At 37.9% G+C, this 24,066-nt stretch overlaps 1 protein-coding gene across 2 annotated transcripts in view; it reads left to right on the top strand.

Moving 5' to 3' along the window:
• Nucleotides 1-24,066, top strand: part of cntnap2a (contactin associated protein 2a) — a 332,490-nt gene that overhangs the window by 145,673 nt on the left and 162,751 nt on the right. For both annotated transcript variants that reach the window (XM_024280015.2, XM_024280016.2), the window contains exon 3: nucleotides 4,214-4,407. In XM_024280015.2, the coding sequence (XP_024135783.1) occupies nucleotides 4,214-4,407 (194 nt within the window). The remainder of the gene's footprint in view (nucleotides 1-4,213; nucleotides 4,408-24,066) is intronic.

Genomic DNA, 24,066 nt, shown 5'->3' with positions numbered 1-24,066 from the left:
AACTTCTCAACTATACATTACACCAGATGCATAAATATTATCCAAATACCTTTTGCACTTCTTTGAATACATTTTATGAAGACGTATTTTGCTGCAAGTGTCTGTTTCCATGTTTCTGCACTGTACAGTACAAAGTGCTGGTTACAGTGCAAATGTGCCAAGGTCAAGTCAAACTCGAGGTAAATGCTGGAGTCAGTGATTGATTATGGAGGAGAAAAGCCCAGTTCATCAAAATGGTGACCATCAGCATCGGGAAGTTTTCATTTAGTGCTGATTTCCCAGAGGAAAGAGCGGAGTAGCTCAGGTGTAGAAGTTTGATGTGTTATGACAAATACCAGTTAGACTGTAGTGTTTTTCTCTCAGCGAAGTGCAATTTTTGGTTTGGATGTCTGCTGACCTGGCATCAGTGGTGTGAGTCTGGTCGCTGGAGCGGTGAAGCTGCAGAGCAGGGAATGCGGTCGATTTGAAATAAGATACTCACGAGCAAGCGCCGACTTTACAGCATATGGTACGCCTTGAATTGATAGTTAAGGATTTGCATTTAATGGTAAAAAGCTAAGAATGGAAATTTAAAGTCATACTCCAATTTTCTTTTGATCTATTTTAAAATGTGTCCTTAGTGGTCATTTATGTATAATTATGCTTTTATCCAAAATCAAAAACCTGTCATTTTCTAGGTTATAGTTTCTGTAGCATGGCAGCAGACCATTAAAAATTTAACCTGAGTTGTGGGCGGGACCAGTGGCATGGAGTAAGCCTGCCCCTACTTCCCACCATCCATCTGTTTACACTCTATCCTGCTAGCAGCAAAAATGCCAAGCAAGATTGGAGCTATCTAGTCGTACAGTTTTGAGCCAGATGCCAACTTGGACGTGGAAAACAAGAACATGCATGGACCGATTTGTCTGCAAGTGGAATATAGAGCTTCACAGCTGCAAACTTTTTCCAAATGCATTTTTTCATCTGCACCAGATTCTTAACGATTTGATTGAGGAAATACTCAGAAATGCAATTTTAATGTTATTTGTATGTTTTCCATCTTAACAAAAAATCTATAAGAATATGATAAAAACACCAAAACCACAATTTAACTTGGAATAGGTCTTTAATCACTTTTAACAAGAACAGAATGTTTCAAAAATGTGCTTGCTATAAGAAAAAAATCCACAAAGTTCATTAAAAAGATTGTAAGCTAAACAGCAAATGCTATGTGTATAGTGCATTGTTGTTCATTGGGATTTTAGAATAATGTCATAAATTCACAAATGTGAAAAATACTTATTTCTTTGGAGCTTTTTTGCTCCTTTTTTCTTTGCTCAGAAACATTAATTTCCCACTTCCCTTCCATTTTTTTAATCTTTCCGTGTCATTTGAGCTTGTCTGCAGTCTGATTGCTGCTGACCTAGTTCTCCTTCCATATTAAAAGAGTTAAGTTTATCTCTTTTCTTCAAATTTTTTCAATCTTTTTGCTCTTGTATTGCTTTCGGTGACATTACTGCTTTACATCTCTTTTTCAACTACACACATATCATCTCCAGCATCCCCAGTATCACACTGCAAAATCCTCTTTGTTCCCCCGCTTTTTTTTACCCACCTCCCTTGTTTCCATTTTCCTGCCGTGTCCTCTCTCTTGCCACCTTCCCCACTGAATGAACCCTTCTTGTCATTCATCCCGACACCTCATCCTCCTATCTCCCCAAAAAAAGCGTCACATTGCCTCGGTCATTGTCTGCTTATCTAACGTTTTTTATCTTTCTTTTTTTTTCCCTTGCTGTCTGTTTACTTATCACTTACATCCTACCCCCCAAAACCACCCTCACCCCTCTGCTGCCCTCATACCCTTCCCCCTTTTGATAGCTTTCTATTCCCCTCAAGGGAACGGCTGCGCTTCAACGGGTTTTTGAGGTATTGACGTTTCCACTGATACGAGCCTGGCTATCTGTCAAGTCTGGAGCTGAGTGTAATGGCTCTGTAATTGGATAAGATACAGGATTTTTTCTCAGGGGGTGGGGTTACACTGGAAACTGTGGCAACCTCTATTTTATCATGTGACCAGCACTTGTGCCTTTATGGTCTTCTCTCCCCTCTAGCTGGTCTTACATCAGTCTCAAGTTTTAATTTTCAAATGAGTCGCATGCAATCAATTCTTTCAAGTTAGGCTTTCACAGGGAGCTGGAAATAAAAAACAGCTTCTGTATCCAAAGATCTTCCACCTCCAATTTACCGAACGTTAGGGCTGGGCGATACTTGGCATTTGGGTATCAATCCGATACCGGTCAATATCGCAGATGTCGATACCAATATCGATATTTTTCGTAAATGTGGTGGATGTGACATGAACCTCAAAATCTCAATTGTTTTTAATCTCTGTGAATGTTTTATTGTAAGTTTCCCCTTTTTAACTTACTTGTTAAATGTAAAAACAGAATTAAATTAATATTTACAATTAAATGGATACCGAAAAGTTTCAAACAAGAGTGGAAATATCGATATCTGCTAGCCAGTATTGACCCGATAACAACCTAAGATCGATACTATCAATATTTTGGATCAATCCGCCCAGAACTACCTAACTTAGCTGTTAGCTGTTTGTCGTGCGACATGCATTCAAGGACGAACTGAATGTGAATATGTTTTGGAGGAGAGGCTTCTTCTTTTTCTGCTGTTTACTAGTGCATTTCCATCACCTACAGTGGGAAGAGGCTTGACGTGAAATGTCATGGATCGTGCTCCAGACGTTTTCTTTCACAGCTCTATTCCGATACATAAAAGACTTGATGTCATACATTTTTTTTAAATCATTAATTTTTCCTCCATGATAAATTTTGAAACAGCTGGCACTTCCATGAACCCAATTCGTCAAAAACAAATTTCAGGGATGCACAACTTTGTATGTAGAGCCTATAAACAGACTCTAAACTTGTATGCCAACGCATGGACATGAGAGCTTCCACAGGCGTTTGCACAGACATTTCATTGGAGGTGGTCACTTGAACATGCATTGCATAGAGCGATGTGAATGTAGCTTTAGGTTTGCAGTGTGTGTGCATGTCCAGGTGCATTGGTGTGTACTAAAATGCTCTACCTTCAACACTTGGCTTGCTTTCTTGAGTTACATTGACTGACTCCTGTAACCGTATAGCTGAAGTACCCCTCTACTCCCTTCATTTGCATTTTATTTTGGGTTACAGAAACCCTTTAGTCTATTTCTGTGTCTTTCCAAAAGCATTTGACATACTCTGCTTTTGTCGATGTCATTCAACCCAAGGCTTTCTTTAACACCTTCCAAGAGGGTTTTTGTTCCCTCTCTGGTACATGATTCAGTGGATGCAGTTTAAAAGACGCAAATATGTCCCTAGAACTTTACATTTTTAGCATTTATAGAAGCTGTGGAATTCAAGACTTTGATATAATTGAAAGAGTTTTCATCAATTTCCACAAAAAAATCTAAAGTTTATCTTCCTTGATGTATATACCAAAAACATGCAGAGTATTCATTTTTCTTATAACTCTGAAGCATTAATTAATGACAAAAAAAGTTTACTTTATACAAACTGACATATTCAGTCTGGAAATGAAAGCACGTGTTTCTACAGAGCAAAAATATATATATATATATATAGTTTTACATTTAAGGATTCGCCTGTTAAAACACGTTTGAGCCGAAGAACCAAAAACATATTTCCGTGTAAAGCAAAAAACCTGACAGCTGCTCTTATACTTTCCTGGCTGTGTCCTATCCTGGCTTTAGGTATAGTTTGTGCTGAAAAAACTAATCTTGTTGCCACAATCTAATTGTAGTTTCCAGAGCTGACAGTTTCTATGGTTGACACCCAAGCACTTAGAAAAATGTCACATAGTGTCTTACATACCAACTTTATAATGAATACCACCCTGAAATGTCATACATACTAATGCAATTTCTCCATAAGTTGAAGTGTAAACTGGATTGGAATACAGATTTGAATAGGAATGGATAGAAAATGCTGGTCAGACCTGTGAAGCTTCTGAAGAGTCACCAGGGTCAGTCTTTCTGGATGAATACCTCTTTGTACAAAAATAGTTCTTAATGACCATATTCAACATAAGGGTCACCCTGTTGACCGATAATAATATGGTGTATCATCCTTTAACTATATGGATTATCTTCATGAATTCTCAAAGTAGTTGTTCCTTTTTCCTGTCTCATTTTAAAATGTTGTTTCCTCTTTAGGTGCTGGTGGATGGTCACCTCTGGACAGTGACCATTATCAGTGGCTACAGGTGGACCTTGGTTCCAGAAAACAGGTTAGCGCCATAGCAACACAGGGTCGCTACAGCAGTTCTGATTGGACGACGCGGTACCGTCTTCTCTACAGTGACACAGGGAGGAACTGGAAACCGTACCATCAAGATGGCAACATTTGGGTGAGTAAATGGCAGTCTGTTCCAATGTTCGCATGTGTGTTTGTTATGATGATATTTGAAATGGATGCTGCAGCTTCAGGGTGACAAAAAATGAAGACTTGAAAATATTATTAACGATATCAGGTGTATAAAAGCTGTTTTTATTTTAAAATCCTTTTTTTATGTTTGACTTTTTTTTTTCCTAAACTGAAATCTGTTGTTAAATGTTGACTAATCCAGTCAATCTGTTCATTTCTGTCTGTGTGAAAATAGAATTTTTAGTGACTTGTAGCAGGATGTTTTTAATTTCTATTCAAACATTACAATGTTTTGTGCAACTAGTTGATATTTTTACAAATTGGACATATCAGCCCTGCTGTTGTTTTTTGTTTCATTTAGTCGCTGATGTTATGGTGCCTTTAAACTTCTTAAATTTTATAGTTTTCATGATATCGATAGATGTCAGATCGGATTTTTTTTTGTTTTTTAATCTAATAAGGTAATGACACCATGTGATGAAAATAAATGTTTTATTGCTTTATTAAATTCATTATTTACCCCATTTTAAATTCTTAATAATTGTGTGAATTTAGGGGTAACTGTGTCACTTGATATTACACTTTTCAAGTCGCTGAGATTTTTTTTTCCAATCGGACCAACATAGTTGGCAGTAAAAATGCTCTCAAAGCCACTTTTAAGTAACACCATAGCAGAACTGCACCACTTAATGAAGCCTCAGCTGCAGTATTCCCTTGATTTACCACATATCCTAAACATCAGACACCAAAAATAGCTGTTCACAACTCTGACTTAACCATCCAGCCACATGTTTCTTTATCCTTTGAACATTTCTTTTAAATGTGTTAAATTCAATACATGAAAGCACGATTTTATACAAATGTTTGCATTTCATGCTTGCTCTTTTGATCTGCATTATACAGTTACCATCACTGGTGTCACACCAGAAAACTAATGCAAATGCTTTAAAGGAGGCATCTACAAAAATAAAGATGCATGATTTTAATTTAAAAAATTCCATACAGAGGTGGCTTACCCATGAGCTGTATAATTTACCTCAGTGTATCGTAGCTTTATTTTTTTTACATATTTTAGATATTTGTATCTAAGAACACAAGAGGCATCTTTATTCAACATAGTGATAAAACGTCTTCTGTGTTTCTATCACTGTTTTTGATTTGATTAAAGGGTGCATCAGTCACGTCGCAGGGAAAATATTTTATTGCATATGATAAAAAAGTATATTTTATTGAATTACTGTTTTTTTTCTTGCAAAAATAATATGTTTTTCCTCCAATGCAACCCGTTTCCCTGGACCCACAAGTAAATAGTAGCAGGAAGCCTCATCTTTCAGTGCTTCACAGCATGGAGTGCATAAATATTCATCAGGAAATTAGCTCTTCTTTAACAAATATTATTCTGAGTAAAGGTTCTATTCCAGCGCTGATCAAAGCTGGATGAGGGAGGCACTGAACTTCATTTCCTGAAAATGGCTGCATTTAGATGCTTTCTCTGGGTATATTTTCTGCGTCTTTTATTCCAAACGAACCCTTCTCCATCTCTATCCCGTTAGCAGGCACTTGAGTGCGTAATCTGGCAATCCATGATCATTAGCTAATAGCGAAATGGCACAGTGCATTCACTGTTGCTGAGTAAAAAAAAAGGTACAGGTGATAACAGATGAATGCAGCAACACAAATAGCTCTATCTGGAAAATAAACCCAACTAAAACTAAAAAAATAAATAAAATAAAGATCTCATGAATGAATAAAGACGAAGTGTTCATCTCGTTTGCTACACTTGGAAAAGTTTTGTTTTGCTATGATTCTATGCATTTTGTGAACTTGGTTTTGTGGGTTTTTTCAGTCGTTTTTCAATTATTCTTTAAAATTTTTTACTTAATTTCTGCACTATAAGACACACTTATGATCCTAATATTAAAAAAAAAGACGTTGCACCTTATACAGCCTAGGGTATGGATTAATTCTCGTAGTACTGATGTCAAAGTGATTTTGAAAGGGGACACAGCGCTCTTACAGCAAAACATTTGGCTGCGTGTTATTTTATGCTAACATGTAGCGTTTCTGACTGTGTTTTTTTCTTTTCATGTTACTAACTAGGTTGGGAGTTAGCATTGTGACAGTAATGTTTCCTTTAGCAAAATTTGTGGGTTTTTTTCCATGTTGCAAATGAGAGTGGACGTTACTGTGAATATGCTAATATAACTAACACTTCTAACATAACTTAGTAATTTTTAAAGGTGTTGTGAATATGCTAATGCTTAGAATGTGGCTAACATGTAGTGTTTTAGACTGTATTTTTTCACGAAGGTTGTGTCCAATTTCCTTCCCTAATCACTATATAGTGCACTATGTAGTGCATGCACCATTTTCTAGTGCTGTCCGAATCTACTAATTCCAAAATTGAGTGCACTCAACAGTTCCCATAAGTCTTTGTGAAAAACTAGCGTGCATCGATGCTCAGTAGATTAACGAATATGGGCCAAAATGCATTGCGGTTGAACAATTTCGAACAAAAAAACATGTTTAAATGTAATTTTTTAATCAACCATCGACATTTTCACCATCAGAACACAGTGGAGTCACAAATAAATGAAGCAGATAGAAAAACTGTTTAATTTTTAGAAAAAAATATATGAACATGGGGTTCCAAAAACACAGGAACAATTTTTTATGTTTAAATGACCTTTATTTCCTTTAGAGAAAAAAAACTTCACTCAACTTTTCTGTCCTACATTTCAATTAAAAGTGTGATCCATATGCATTGCTGACACTCATCAAATAGAAAACACTTTCTTTCTCTTTATGTTCCTATCCTTTTTTTTATCTAAACAGAAAATCTTGATGTTTGGAGTAAATTTCTCTGAGTGTGGTGAGCCAGCAAGACTCCAATCATAACATCCACCACCTGCTGGAGCTTTCCATCAATCTCCTTTCTGCATTAAGCATGTTTTTTTTTTAGATAAGATAGAAGTTTGCCATCAAGATGTCACAAACTCTGTCAAGTTGGAATATTTGTGCAAGACTTTCTTAAGTGATAACCAACTGTGATCGAGACGAAAATAATGAAAAGGCTTCAAGTCACAATCCATCATCTCACCCCGACATTTACACAAACACGACTGTGATATAGATTGACAACTCAAGCTAAACTACTTTTAAATAAATGTTATATATACCTTGGTCTTTACTCCAGGCTTTTCTTCAAATTATATTAAACAAACAAAAAAAAAAATCACATTTGACCCGTTTTTTGGGTCAGTTAAAGTTTTCATTTAATTGTATTGACTACTTTTGAGATGCTGATATACTAAGACAAAGTCACCACAGCAGTTCATAGACAAAAAAATAACTATAATTTGACATTTTATGTTCTTTGTAGTTAAAATAATTTTACATTGATGGGCAAAAAACATATGTGTTAGTTTAACTGTGGAGTGCTGGTATTTATTTTAGAGTTTTACTTCTGTACATCTAAAAAAATAAAATTTTCACTCTAAATACACCTAGTAAGCACACCCTGGGACCAGGAACCGTTTTCTGACCCATCTTTCAATGTGGTCTCTGTTTGTTTCCAATCTGACTGGACTTCAGTTCACTCTGAGTTTCAAAGATTAGTCTGAATAGGCTCCATTCTTGAAGTGGAACAAGTGGACCAAAATGCCCACCGCAGCCGGGCTTTATGGGATGTAAACAGAGCAGTGGAGCAAAAATAAGAAAGCAACTCATTAAAAGTTGGTCAGATGAATGCAGGCTCATTAAAACTACTTTTACCATTAACACACAATGCTACTCACACTGTTTCCCGGTAATCATAAACACTTGGTGTCATAAACACTTATAGTAAACGTCAAGTAAAGTCAGTTGCAAAAAAAAAAAAGAAAAAAGTAAAGTCAGTTGCTGAAGTCAGTGAACCGTAGGACATCCATTATACCTTCTCCCGTTGTTTTGGCCAGACCTCATACTTACTTGCCAATGAATGAAGACATCTTAAGTCATGTGGTTTTGGTTTGGTTCGGAGAAGAAATTTCTGGTTGACGTCAGTCTAAATACAGAGCAAACGCAAGGTTCGGGATGCAATCCGGACCAAATTAAGCAGATTTGGTCTGGACCAACAAACTTTTCCAGTCTGGATACATCCTTACTGAGAACTGAAGTAATTAATCAGCATCAGCTTTTCTGTCTTTGAACAAAAGATAAATATTTTTTTTTCAAACTGGTGAATGATGCAATCAGTCAATAAAAGCATAAAAAAGATTTAAAAAAACACAAAACAAAAGGCAGACATAATATCTACCAATTTAAAGTCCCACTCTGATCATCTTATGATCTATTTAAAAGGTCTTTCTATTGTTCCTTTTAATTTATGATTATGTAATTTTTAGCCAATATAAAAAAATCTGTGTCGTTTTTTTTCCGGACATAGAAGAGCACAGGGTAGAGCAGCAAAAGTTTATTAGAAATTTATCTATGAGTTGTGGGTGGGACTATTGGCGCGGAGAAAACCGCCCCTTACCCCTCCCCGTGAAGAGACCTCTCTGTTTACACATTCTCCGGCTAGCTTACGGCCTCTTACACCCAGAACCTGATATTGTTGGGGCAACAAAATTGGCGAGCAATATTGGAGCTATCCAGTCATACAGTTGCCATCTTGGACGAGAAAAAGAAGAGGTAGATGGATCTAAATGCCTATAAGCGGATGTAATGTGGGTCACCCTGTGTATGTTTTATGTCGCAATATGATTTTTTCAGACTGATTCACAATTATTTTGAAAAAAATGCCTCAAAACTGCAATATTGGCCGCAGTTTTCTCAATGTATGTTCTCCATCATCAGAAATATTACCACAAGAGCATATTATAAACATAATTTTCACTGGAGTGGTTCTTTAAGAAATTATTAATTTTTGACAGATAGTGTTTTGTCAAGCTGTTCTTTTTTATACCAGTACTTTAAAAAGATATTAATGTACAATTAATATAAATTAGACACAAAGCCATAAATTAAGCAAACAGTTCTTCAGTAAAAAGGTATAATTTCTTTAACCATGCCACAATGGCCATGACATAAAGATTACTGAAAAGTCTTTAATAGCTTGTTTATTTGATGAGGAAAAGATAAAGGTTATAAGAATTCTAGTCACATGCAACTTTTAATCAAACCTGCAGCAAAGTACTCCAAACACAGAACCAAACAGTGGATTTATTGTTATGAGTGATGTAGGCGATGTATATTACAATCTGTCTGCTTTTTTTCTAGCGTAGTTTTGGAATTTTGTGACATGTATGGATCTTTTAGTGTTAAAAGTAGATTAAGTTGTTGTTTTTGTGGGCTGCCTCATAATTGCTTGGTAGTTATTATTCATACTGAAGCACTTTCCCGCTGCCATTAACCGTGATTCATTGCTACTAATATTTCAGCGAATACTATAAAACTCATTCATCTCGCCTTTGGGTTCTTAGCCACAGCTGACTTTTTTTCTCTCTAAGTCCCCCTCATGCATTACACATATTGCTGTCTCATTAATTCACAGTGTTATTTAAAATATTGCTTATGTAAACAAATAAAGAGCCAATCTTTAGATGTTGGAAATATCCCAGCTTGCAGTGACCAAAATAGCAGAATTTCTTTTTTCCTTCTCTGACTTCGAGGGGACTGTGAGGGAAGCAGCAGTCTAGAAGAATGTGCGCACCCACAGAAATGCACATCTACTGTCACTGAGGCTCACTGATGATTAAGATCAGCCTGGGCACAGCTTTAAACCTTTTTTGTGAGTGGTGTTTCTGTGTGTAAGAGGTGATAATATTGAAGCAATCAGTGTTATTGATCAAAGGATGGGTGGGGATGGTGAAGCACATAAGCCAACTTAATGTTTCACGCACACACACGCACACACCTGTGCAACATCAGACCCTGTTTCAACCCATCCAATCACATTCGGCTCAATCCCATTCACCCCTGGATGAGGCTCACACTGCGATCCCCAGGGAGAAAATCACCCATCCTGCACTTTTATGCATGAAGGTTCTTTTCAGGAACCTTTTGCCACCAATCACCACCTACTGTTGCTTTTCCCTGATGACTTAACTATTTCCCTGCCAGGCTGAGTGGCTGACATTTAGTCAAAGGATAAGACCAAAGTAACTGTTATGACTCTGACTTGTCGTGAAGGGTAAAAGCGGAAATCTGTGCACCAGTTGTATTGGTTTTGTGGAGAAAAACATATTTAGTAGCACACTAATGTGCCACAGAGGAGACCACAAGACACTGATGAATGAATGTGATAATTAAAATACCAAGTGCTGCACAGGAGACTATCGCTACCTGCAACTTGAATTAATTAAGGACAAAAGTAATTCACTCAAAACAAGGGAATTTGAAGAGTTATTGTTCAGTTTCATCGTGTATTAATTGTTTTGTATGCAGGAAATTATTTGAAATGCTCCATAAATGTATAATCCTCTTTTTCTTTTACCAAACTGTGCATGACAGCAATGGCTTTAATAAGATTGATTCAGATTCACAAACTGTGCAATTAAATTAGACATGTGAAGGACTAATGACAGCTAGCAATTTGTCAATAAAGTGTTCTGCAGCAGACCACTTGAAAAAATGATATTTACTTTATTTTAATATGGAAAACCCCAAGCATCAAAAAATTTGCTTTTGTAAAAACCAATTAAACCTAAGAAATAACAAAATTAAAGTACTAACAATAAACTGGATTGCTCAGATGGTAATGTGCGGGACTCTCACTCGAGGAATCAGGGTTCATTTCCCAGGGTGTGCAGTGAGCTTCTTCCCGTGTGGGTCCTTGGGCCATGGCTTTTGTGCTTCTGCCTAACTATGTTGCCACAATGGGCCTAACTTTGAGTCTCCCTGTGCTGATCCCCAGCCTACCGGTATATAGGGTTGCGTCAAGAAGGGCAACTGGCATAAAAATCTCTGCCAAGTGCAGTGTTGATGTGGCGACCCCTGAAGGGATAAGCCAAAGAGGGAATAACGAAGCACTAGTGATATATATATATGTATATATGTATGCCCCTCTCACCCTTCGTGGGTGGTTTCTCCTCCAAGCTCGGGTCCTCTACCAGAGGCCTGGGAGCTTGAGGTTCCTGCGCAGTATCTTAGCTGTTCCTAGCACTGCGCTTTTCTGGACAGAGATGTCTGTTTCCAGGGATCTGCTGTAGCCACTCCTCCAGTTTGGAGGTTACAGCCCCGAGTGCTCCAGTTACCACAGGCACCACTGTCACTTTCACCTTATAAACTTTCTCCAGTTCCTCTCTGAGTCCCTGGTATTTCTGCAGTTTCTCACGTTCCTACTTCTTGATGTTGCCATCGCTTGGTACTGTCACATCCACCACAACGGCTTTCCTCTGCTCTTTGTCCACCACTACAATGTCTTTTTGGTTCGCCATTACCATCTTGTCAGTCTGTATCCGGAAGTCCCACAGGATCTTTGCTCTCATTCTCTGCCACTTTCGGAGGTGTTTCCCATTTTGACTTTGGGGTTTCCAGTCCATATTCTGCACACATGTTTCTGTATATTATTTCAGATACTTGGTTGTGGCATTCCATGTATTCTTTCCCTGCCAGCATCTTACACCCTGCAGTTATGTGTTGGATTGTTTCTTGTGCCTCTTTGCACAGCCTACACATTGGGTCTTGTCTGGTGTGGTAGATCTGAGCCTCAATCGCTCTGGTGCTCAGGGCTTGCTCCTGTGCTGCCAGGATTAGCGCTTCTGTGCTGTCCTCCAGGCCAGCCCTCTCTAGAAATTGGTAGGACTTCTTGATATCAGCTACTTCAGTTATTGTCCGATGGTACATCCCATGCAGGGGCTTTTCCTCCCATGAGGCTCTGTCCTCCAGCATTACCTGAGACATTCACTCACCACACTGTCAGTTGGGGCTTTGAGCTTCATGCATCTTGGATGTTTCATCCTGGATAGTGGCTTCCATGCTCACTAGTCCTCGGCCACCTTCATTGCGGCTAGCATACAGTCTCAGGGTGCTGGATTTGGGATGGAACCCCCCATGTGTGGTGAGGAGCTTTTGAGTCTTTACATTTGTGGTCTGTATCTCTTCGTTTGGCCATCTTATTATTCCTGCAGGGTATCTGATGACTGGCAGTGCGCAACTGTTTATTGCCCGAGTCTTGTTCTTGCCATTGAGCAGGCTTCTCAGGACTTGCCTTACTCGTTGGAGGTATTTGGCTGTTGCGGCTTTCCTTGTTGCCTGTTCCAGGTTGCCATTTGCCTGTGGGATTCCAAGGTACTTGTAACTGTCCTCAATGTCTGCTATCGTTCCCTCTGGGAGTGCGACCCCTTCTGTGTGAACTACTTTGCCTCTCTTTGTCACCATCCGACTGCATTTCTAAAGCCCGAAGGACATCCCAGTGTCAGTACAATAGATCCTGGTGGTGTGGATCAGGGAGTCAATGCCGTGCTTGCTCTTAGTGTACAGCTTGATGTCATCCATGTAGAGGACGTGACTGGTGGTGGCCCCATTTCTGAGTTGGTATCCATAGCCAGTCTCATTGATTATTTGGTGGAGGGGGTTCAGACCTATACAGAATAGTAGTGGGGACAGAGCACCACCTTGGTATATCCAACATTTGATGAACACTTGTGCAATTGGCTTGCCTTTGGTATCAAGGGTGGTTTTCCACAGCTTCATTGAGTTTCCTATGAAGGCTCTTAGAGTCCTGTTGATGTTGTACATCTCCAAGCATTCAGAAATCCAGGTGTGTGGCATTGAGTCATAGGCTTTCTTATAATCAATCCAGGCTGTGCACAGGTTGGTGTCGTGACCTTCAGTCTTGTACTACTGTTCTGTCAACCAGGAGTTGGTGTTTGGCTCCTCTGGAATCTCTACCAATACCCTTCTGTGTGTTACTCATGAATTGATCCATGTGCCTATGTATTTGATGCCTGACATGAGCTTCCATGTTGAGGAGAGACAGGTTACTGGTCGGTAGTTGGATAGGACTGCAAACATCGAGGGATCCTTCTGGATCAGGATCATTCGGCCTTCCGTTAGCTATTCATCTCTTAGCATGTGGTTCATTTGTGCTGCCAGGCGCCTGTGGAGTGCCGTGAATTTCTTAAGCCAGTAGGTGTGTATCATGTCAGGGCCCCGCTGTCCAGTTCATCGTACCTGCGACTCTTTCTTGGATGTATGCTACTGAGAAGGTTACTGGGTTCTGTTCAGGGAGGTTGCTATGTTCTTTCCTCAGAGAGGCCAGCCATTGAGCATTGCTGTTGTGTCCTGCCTCTTTCTCTCATATACTTTTCCAATACCATTCAGTTTCCCACCTTGGTGGGTCAGCTCTGACCCTGCCACTGAGCGTACACTTTTGCAGGTTGATTTGGGAACAGACTGTTTATCCATCTGGCTTCATTGTCTCTAGTGTACCGCTTTAGGCAGCTGCTCAAGGCCAGGATATATATATATATCCTTATACTAATGCAGGATAAGGCTTATATACCAATGCTCATACCTTATGTCCATTATCAGAAATAATGGATGACGTCCATTGTTTGACATAAGGAAACAAGTTGACTTAATTGCATTCTCAACAAACCGAATGTGAGTCACTTAGTTTATATCCCAACCGCATGTCTGCTGTCTCAGACACAGATGATTAAGCTTTGTGAACATCATGAACAAGTTTAATTACTGTAATCTGCCTTTAAACTAAACAGTAAGTTTTTCTAGTACTTGGTTAGGATGTTAAGAATAAATCACCAAGGAAAACAACTACAACCCTCTTAGTTTTGATTGGAATTACAACACATTTGCATTTTCACAAAGAAACTTCTTTGTTTTATTTGTCACTATTATATTCAAGCTGGCATATCATAGCACCTATTATGCTGGATTATCTACTGATAAAAGTTGGTTAGAGATGTTGCTCAAAGAGGATTTAAAAAGTGACAAAGATAAAGCTTTGAGAGAGGAAACACTTCACACACTCTAAGAGGGTTTAGGAGCAGGTTTGTCCCTTAGGCTGAAAGCTGGGTCTAATAAGGTCGTCCAAAACTTCTTCCACTTGGTGAAAAACACGAGTAAGAGCAAATAGATGTACATTTGTGCTCCATTTGTGTTCATGATTTTTCAGGTTTTAGGTAAAAACTGAAATGCGTTAAAGTGTGATGTTTGGCTGATTATTTATTTAAAGTTACAGATTTAATTATATACAAATTCCACAGTATTACCATCACTCCCCAAAGTATTTTTTTTTTCGTGTCTGTGGCCCCCATTTTCAGTTTTCATCCAAAGAAATGTGACACAAAAATATTTTTTAAACTTCAAATCCATAGGCTATGGCTCACTTAATTCGAAACACATTTGCAATGCCTCCAAACAGTACATCCACCCTACGCATTTAAATTACACACAAAGGTGTTTGGGATCCCTTGGCGTGGGGCCAGAAAAAGTGTGAAAATTGAATGTCCTGTGGGTCTTCCCTTTGTCTTCCTCCTTTCCAGGGCTTCTTATAGTCCTTTCTGCCCCTCTTGCTCCCACACAAAAACTGCCAAATTATTGAAAATTCAGCTATCAACTGTCTGCTCTTACTTTCCTAAACATTTGATTTTCTGTCATCGCAGGAACACAACTTTATTTTCTCAAACTCTATCTCACCTGCAAATTAGGGTACTACAAATATGGCTTTCTATAAAAGATCATCTAAGATGGTATTACAATTGATTATGGTATTCAGAGAAGATTCTGATGATGATCTTGAGGAAGATCTCATTTCTGAAAACTCTTTCAGACATTCACTTTGAAGAGGAGGATAAGGTTGAACAACCAATTATTATTAATACTGCTACAGTTGTGCACAAGGAGAACAAGTAAAGAACTGTGTTAAAACTATCACACAGCTGAAATATTACAGCAAAGTTGACATGTGACTCTATTCCTTCTTACCAACCATCTTAAAAACATAGACATATATGTTGGATGTGACCACATCACTTAAAGAAACATTTTGCAGTGATGTAAAAGGGTGATACAGGAGCACTGTGCTGTAGCATCAGTACACATGTGGGTGGTAAAAGCACACATGTGTAGGTAGAAGAACGGAGAAAGGGTGATGTTTTACTTCAGACCCACCAAACCTTTAGTCTACTTTTAGGCTGTTCTTAAAGGAGTTTACTGAGGCAACATCATTTAAAAAAAAGATGTTTTCAAAATTATTTTCAGAAGTCTGGGTTTTTCCCTTTGAGAAGCTGGTAAAAACATTTTCAAACTAATATTTCCTATTGAGCATTTTGCTTTTGCTAAAAGAAAAACAAACTGACTTTTATATCTAACTAGAATTTGAACTCCTTTAAAGAAATCATGTCTGCTGAAATCAATGTTTTCATGAATCAATCCAAATGTAATGGTACTAGAATGATGACATCACAGCAAAATGGGTGGACTTTTTTTTAATTAATCAAGAAGATCCTTATGAGATACAAAAGATTTTGTCTCTACGTTCAGGCCGGGCATTTGTCATACATTCAAGAACACTCATGGTGTTCACATTGGAAAAGAAGGGAGGGTCTTCTTTGTCTTCTTTGTTCACTTGTGCATGTCGCCACCTAGAGGCTTGGTACGAAATGTTGCAAATCTTGCGATTTGGGAGCAAAATGGAAATGGTTCGATTAACTGTTAGCATTCTTGAAATGGTGGATATGGATAACTATGATGTCAGCAGAGTGATCATTCTTTGAAAAACAAAAGGATATCATCAGGCTTGTCGGAAATTCTCTGTAAGTTACCTCCAGGTGAAGCTGGGGCAAGAAATTTTAATATGTAATACAAGACTACTTGAACAAAATATTGCCAGATTTTGGCTTTCTAGCTACAGTAGTTTTAGAAATATTGGGTTGGCAGTAATGATACTTTGCATTCCTATCCAAAGACCAACTGGTATAAAAATCGTTGAGTTAATTCATCACCCACATTTAAATTAAGTGAGATCGGGTTGATTCGTTGATGGGTTGTAGCATTGCAAAGTTGGCAACCACACACTCCTCATTTGCATCATGATTTTTTTTTAAGAAAACAGGGAGAAATTGCACAATATCAATGCTACATTCTGATTTGTTGAAGTCCAAATAAGGTAAAAACAGGAGATTGAGAAGATTTTTTTAAAGTATATTGAATAGTGAGCCATACGTTTCACAAATCTAAAATGGCTTAACATGTTGGGTCCACTTTCAAAGAGCCGGTACAGGGCTAAGGTGGGGGGCCGCCACCTTTGTTGATGTCACAGACGACTCCCAGGTCATGACTATAGCAACACATGATGTGACATCATCAAAGTCTAGCATGTTGACACTGTTAATGACTGAAGTGGGACAAAAAAAAGGGTGCGAAATTAAATTTAAGAAAAAATAATTGAAACACACAATAACAAACTGATTGCTTTAAGCAATCAGATAAATATAAACTATATTACAGCCATGTGCAGCCTCCCTATGCCTTTTAATAGCTGGGATAGACGCCATCATCTCAACGACCCTACAAGCAGGTATTGAAGATCGATGGAGATAAACCAAAAAAAGTGCACAATCCCAACAGCTAAATGTAGCTGCAATGCACGCTAGAATTGTAAAACTAAAGCTGTTTATTGCTGAACTGACACATTAGTTTCCTGCCTTTATGCCAGGCCTTATTTGTGCAGGCCTGTTTGTTCAAATGTGGCAGAGGGATCCTGTTATTTATTCATATAGAAGCTTGTAACATAAATTAAACACGATGAGTACTGTTAGAGGCATTGTTGGTTTCTTCGCTCAAGCACATTTTCCGACACAAGAAGTTTTTAACAAACTACAAACAAATTTACAGCCGGCTAATTAGCAACCTCTTCCAAAGTAATACGAGGAACACATCATTTCTTGTAATTAGCTTCACAGTCTCACATTTTATTGATTTAGTTCTTTTGTCTGAAGTAAACTTTGTAGTCAAATGAACTCTTGGAAAAAAAATATTTATCTTCATATCCTCTTTTACTGTTTAAAACTGACATTTTTTTTTTAAACTCATGACTGCGTTGCCAAGGAAGTTAGTGTGAAAAAAAGAAAGTTATGGTAGTATTGTTTTGACTCAAGTATGAAAGTAGAGAATACAAATTAAGGTTATTTTTTGTTACTAACAATATTAGCATTTTGAAGAATAAAAGTTTTTGCAACTGTTAAAAAAAACACAGTGACAATTTTACCTATTTTTATAGCAGATATATTTTTATGACAAAAGCTAATATATGCTTTGAAATTATGTTAGTGGAGGTGATGGGAATTGAATCTGGAAATGATCAACATCTGTTGATCATTTCAACAGATCAGCTGTCAATGTATTTAAGTTTACACAATAAAATCCATGGAGAGTATGCTTACAGTCACATACTTGTATTTCCCCTAAAAGCTCTATCTTAATTGACTTTATTAAATCTGAACATCAATCTCATTAATGTTCTTATCTGCAGATAAAAAAGAGACTAAAATTATGACACTTGGTTGGTACTAGAGGAGAGGAATTGCATAGAAATGCTAGCTTATGGAGAAATTTAAAAACTAAATCTAAATAAATGCAACTCCATAATAATGTCCTATGGACAGATACAACTATAGCTACGATGTCTGACCAGATTCCACAGCACCACCTGGGTAGCAGCCAAAGCAGCTCTCAGCACTGTGGTGTGTAGGAGTATGTTTTATTTTTTTTTTGGTTTTGTATCCATAAAACCTGGACACCTTTCAATCACTGAGTCAGCAACAAACTCTCCTCAATACAAAATCAAAGGCAAATGTGAAACCTTGTAAAAATGTTGAAAAATATTTATTTTTAAAGTTATTTAGAAAACAGAAACCAATAAAATCAAGTTCTGCTATTTTGGTCCATTCCTCAGAGCAGATCTTCTCAAGAGCTGTGAGAATTTGGAGCTGTTGCTGGGCAACATGGACTTTCAACTCCCCCCCACAAGTTCTAAACAGAGACAGGCTATACCACTCCAGAGCCTTGATACGCTTTTTACCCCTTCGTTGCCTGGGCAATGTGTGGTATTCTTGTAACTGGAATATCCACCCATGTGTTATCATCAGTGGGATGGCCCCATTTATCCTTTCCTTGACAACAAAGCAGTTGTCCTGTCCTGTTGCAGAAAAGCAGCCCCTAGGCATGATACTTCCACCACAATGCTTCAAAGTGGGTGTGGTGTTTTTCGGATATAATTTTGGATTTTACTCCCTCCATGGCAAGTGGGATTTCTATCAAATAGTTCCATCTTGGATATATATGGATCACATATGCAATTTTTGTAATATTCTTAAAGCGAATTGATGTAAAAAGTCATACATTAAAGTTTGTTTTCCACTTTTAATATCACCTCAAAGCCAAAATGCAAAAAAAACTCAAAAAGTAGTGCATGTTCTTAAGCCCACAAACAGGTTCCTTTATTTTGTGAGGTTATAAGTAGAGGCAGACACACAGACTTCACTCTATCAGTGTTCGTCCCTGGTGAGCTGAGGGGAGCCAAGGTGCCAAATGTTCACAGCCTGAATAATAGGCTTTTAAAACTCCATTCTTTTCCTTTTTGTCAGAGTTTGCATGAATTTATACGGAAAATTACTGATGAGGTTGTGAAGGGAAATGTTTTATGTCATTTACTGAAGCACTCTCTTTTTCCTTTTTTTATTCTTTCTTCCTTATAGCTCGTCTGCAATAATTAGGAAGTCAAAAAGACACAGTAATGGCATGAAATGTATTTAAATTATGTTTTTCTCTAATAATGTGAAGCAAAAAAAAAAGAACTAATTTCTCATGGTTGCCAAGTCTAAAAAGAAAAAAATGCTTAGTTGTACCACAATTAGGCCAACAGGTGAAGAAAATCTCGATCCACTCAAGGAGGAAGCACCTCTCATGTTTAACTGCTCTGTGGACACTTTTTGTTTGGTAAAGAACAATAATTTTCCTAATTTGCCATTTACTAATAATAAAAGCTAATGACTCAGTTATAAATAGTTGTTATTCATTTGCTGTGTTGGGTAAATTTGGCTACAATGCAGTTCTCATTTTTGTGTTTTTGTTTGTTCAAATGCTGCAGGCAAATGTCCCGCCGTTCATTAGTGCAATTATTCTTGCAGAGCTTATGAGTCTTGCTTGTGGTTAATGAAGCAGACCAGTCGTCAGACTTATTTTAGCCACTTTATTAGTGCTTTTGTGTATGATTGCGGTGAAGGGCTAGTGACGGACGAATGTCTTTGACTTTTATCAAACCAAAATCATTTAGGACTTTTTTTTCTACTGAGGAATGAATTTCTATTTTTCAAAATGTCCAAACAAAGTGGGAATGACAGCGGAGTGATTATAAGCAGGACAGCCACATACTGTTTCCACCTGCTGTTGTTATGATGTGAGGTGAGGAAGAGGGGAGAGATTTAATTAGTGACTAATATATTTGCGTAACCTGCAGCTAAATTGCACTCCATTAAGACGTTGCATTGTATGAATTCTTAGTGATCCTGCACAATTAGGTCTCTTTGCTTAGTTTTATCACAATTGCTCTCAAGTTTGGAAATTGCTTCTCTTAATTTCCTCAGATGCACAACAAAATCAAACCTTGCTGTTAAGTGAAAACCCTCTCTTGTGGCTTAAATAGGGCACAAACTAATGCATTTATAAACCAACTTTCTATAATTTACTTTGATTAATTATCCCATTTCTGTATTTGTAATTGGGATGGACAGATGCTTTTTAGAAGTTTCTACAGTTTTCTGTTCTCTTGGCAAAAACGCCCAAACCAAACAGGGAAAAGCACACTTTTCTCTGTGGCCCTTCTGTTTTTTCTTTTTTTTTTTTCCAAACACTTGTCAGACAAAAAAACAAAAGACCAGACCAGGCTGAACTGATTTCCCCAGCCTGCTCAGGGGAAACACACAAATATACAATAGCCCTGACTGTGAACTAATCTAACAAAGCGTCCAACGGCAACTAGCAACTGCCAGAAAAATAGCGCACACTTGTTGTTTCTCAGTATCTGGAGATCTGTCCACAGGAAAAGCCTGTCTCTGGCCGTCAAAACGGAGACACTCAAACACAGCCGCCTAAAGAGAGATATTCACTGACACACAAAAAAGAGTCTCCCAGACAGAGAGAACAGATTCACATCCAGGAAATTAAAAACATTCTGCCAGAGAGAATAATTAAATGACTGTGTGGAAGAAATGAGGAAGCGCTGTTGAGCAGGTAGATACTTGTAAATGTGTTTGTGTGTGTGTGTGTTTTTCAGGGTGTGTGTACAAAAGGCACAGTTAAATGTTGTCGACCCAGTGAGAGATGTCTGTTTTGAGTGAATCTGAGCAGACCGAAGGGAGTTTCTGTTGACCAGCTGTGCTGAAGCGATTGGCATCTTCTTCGTTGAATAGGAGAAGTCCCTGCTTTTTTCACACTGATTAACAAGACTGACCAACTGTTATTTAACCCTCAGTATTTATTTTTTAACGTATTGTTTTTCATGTCCTCTAAATGAATTCCAATCTCATTTATTTCTGTGTTCTTATTAGATTAAAGACCTACTCCGCTAAAAATTTCGTTTTTAACATGTTCTTGGTGGAATTTTCTCACGATGAATAGCAGACATAGAAGCTACTAGCTCCATTCTGATGCATCCACTTAAAGACGACTAGACCCATACGTCTGGATAGCTCCAATAATGGTCACTATTTTTGTTGCACTGATTATATAATGTTATGATTGTGAAGAGATGTAAGAAAGCGGGAGAGAGTGTAAACAGATGGATGTTGGGAAATAGGGGCAGGCTTACTCCGCACCAACTGTCCCACCCACAACTCAGAGGGGGATTTCTATTGAACTCCTGCTTCTAAAGCTGAGCAGGTCGATCCAAAATATTGATAATACCGTTCTCAAGTTGGTATCGCCTTTGGATCCATACCAGCCCACAGATATTGATATTTCCACTCTTATTTGAAACCTTCCTGTAGCTTTCCATTTAATTTAAAATATATGTCCTAATTCTGTTTTTATGTTTATGAAGTCTTTTAAAAAAGGGAAACTTACAAAAAAATTAAGAACAATTAAGATTTCCGGTCCATTTCACATCCACAACATCTCCGAAAAGTATTGATATTGGTATCAATATTGACGATATTGAACAGTATTGGATCGGTCTTGGGTCAAAACCCAAATGCTCAGTATCGCCCATCTCTACTTGCTCCTTTGCTGAAACTTTGTCATGTAAAAAATTTTGCTAAAATTGGCATTATCATGATTAAAAGACCACTGGAAACGCTGTTTAAGTAGATAAAAAAAAAATGAACATAGTGGGTCTGTAGCACTGACTGTATAATCACTGGACATTTCAACCTCTCCCCTTACTTGTTCTAAATTAATAAGTACCCTCTGGTTCCAAGAAGGTCAAAATCCCATAGACTTCTATTGATAAATATAGACAATTATTTCTCAGTTGTGGTATTTGTAAGAATAACTATTCTTGCTCTGATACCTTCTACTTAACACCTTTTTTCTAATCGTGATTCTTCTTTAAAAGGATTTTTTTTTTCTTAATCACAAGTTATTCAAGTTACAACCTGACCAATCCAATGGCCCCACCTCGAACGTTTGATTGGCAGCGTCTACTCAATTTAAGGGGCGTGGCCTTCTAAGAAGCTCATTCATGATTGGCCACAGTAGTAACTCTATAAATGTGACTCAGACAGACTCTGATCAATCACTGTTACCAGGTTTCAAAATGGCAGCACATGATCAGGAAGTGACAGAGACGGCTTTGATTTTGCAAGGGCCAGAGGTAATCCATGGCTGACATCAACACCTAGATATGTCCAGTAAAATAATATATATCAATGGTCTTTAGGGACACAGAAGGAGGAATTTCCACGAATAATGTACGTATCTCCATGCAAACAATCAAATCTAGCATTTGCCACAGGCCCTTTGAAGCTTTGGATATAAATTAAATGAGTTCTCGATTAAACAAAAATGTGGCGAACCTCCTAAAACACCACATACACATACACAAACCTCAACAGAAGCTGTGACTGCTACACAATGCATGCAATGACACATACATTTTCAATTACTCATGGTTTGGTAGTTAATGATTGGACTTTGGAGTAGGGGGAATTACATGTTTGACTTGGCAGACTTTTGCAAGGTGTTAAGCATGCACGGCATTTTCCTCATCTCCATCCTCCTCACTCCTGCTTCCTGCCCTCCACTCTGCATGGTAATGTTTGTGAATTAAGCTGTTCATTCAGCCAAGCACAGATAAGTGCAGACTAGCAGCATGAACTCAATAGAGATTTTTTTTTTAATTTAATGAGGGGGTGGATACCAAAAAAGGTACCTTGTTTCGTCTGTCTCATGCACTGACAAGGGCACGGTAAGTTTTTTTGTGGGGTTGAAAGTACAAAGAGGTGTATTTTTTTTTTTTTTTTTAAGGACACATTCAACCAAAGAGCTTTAGAAAATGTTCAATGCTCATTTTCTCTGTTATTTTTATTCTGTTATCATGCTGTTTCCAGTCATAAAATAAGCCTAACACTGACAGTGCGGCTTTAGTATAGTAAAATGTTGCCTACATAGCAGGAACACTGTATCTGCAATGTTTGCATCTGTCAATTTCTTGATTCAAAATGTTGCAACAAGCATTTCAAAAGCAGAACATAAAGGAACAAACATCCATACAAAAGATCAGGACAAAAAAAAAAAAAAAAACACGATTTACAGCTTTAGAAGCGGTGAAATTTACAGACTTCTTACAGTGGTTACAAATGTTAGTCCCCTTGCCTGAAGAATATTCATCTCACTTCGTCGGGGACACTTTCAGCGGATGATATTTCTTGCAGATGATAGTTAGAAGGGCTTTGTAAATTATGAATCTTGCTTAGCTGCTCCTTTGAGCTAAAAAAGCAGCTGTAATCCTGAAAGTGATAACACACATTATCTGTCAGTGTGTCAGGAAAATGGGTCATCGCTTTATCACACAGTTGGACTGATATTTTTAAGATGGTAAGTCGAAGCACTGCTGGGTAAAAATGCAGGATCCCCACATTAGCTGTGACATTTTATCGCTGTGTCTATGTGATGGAACAAATACAGTTGAAATATGAGATGAAGTAGGTGAAAGTAGGTGATCCTACAGAGCTGTGTCAGTTATTAATAAGGCCATGGCAATCTTGTTTTTTCAAGTGCTGTTGCTAATTTAAAATGTGTAACATTTGTATGGTAGTGTAATGCTTAGCACACTTGACTTACAGGGAGAAGGCTCTGGTTCCAATGAGTTCTTTCTGTGTGGAGTTTGCATGTTCTTCTCATCCATGTGTGGGTTTCTCATGCACCCCAGCTTCCTCTCACAGTTCAAAAACATGCTTCACAGGATAATTTGTGCCTCAGCACATGCCAAATTAGTCTAAAAAGCTAGCACATTGCTAAAATACTACCACAACTCCAAAATAGCCTGAACATCTTCAGTAAAATTTGTCAAAACTTTAGCCTGTTTCTAAAATATAAGATAAACTCTAAAGTAGCCTATAGGGCTGCCACGATTATTCGACTAATCAACGACTAATCGACTATTAAAATAGTCAACAACTATTTTGGTCGTCGAAGC

The sequence above is a fragment of the Oryzias melastigma genome, linkage group LG20, assembly GCF_002922805.2.
Source record: "Oryzias melastigma strain HK-1 linkage group LG20, ASM292280v2, whole genome shotgun sequence".
NCBI lineage: Eukaryota > Metazoa > Chordata > Actinopteri > Beloniformes > Adrianichthyidae > Oryzias > Oryzias melastigma.
This window is presented reverse-complemented; position numbering and strand designations above follow the sequence as displayed.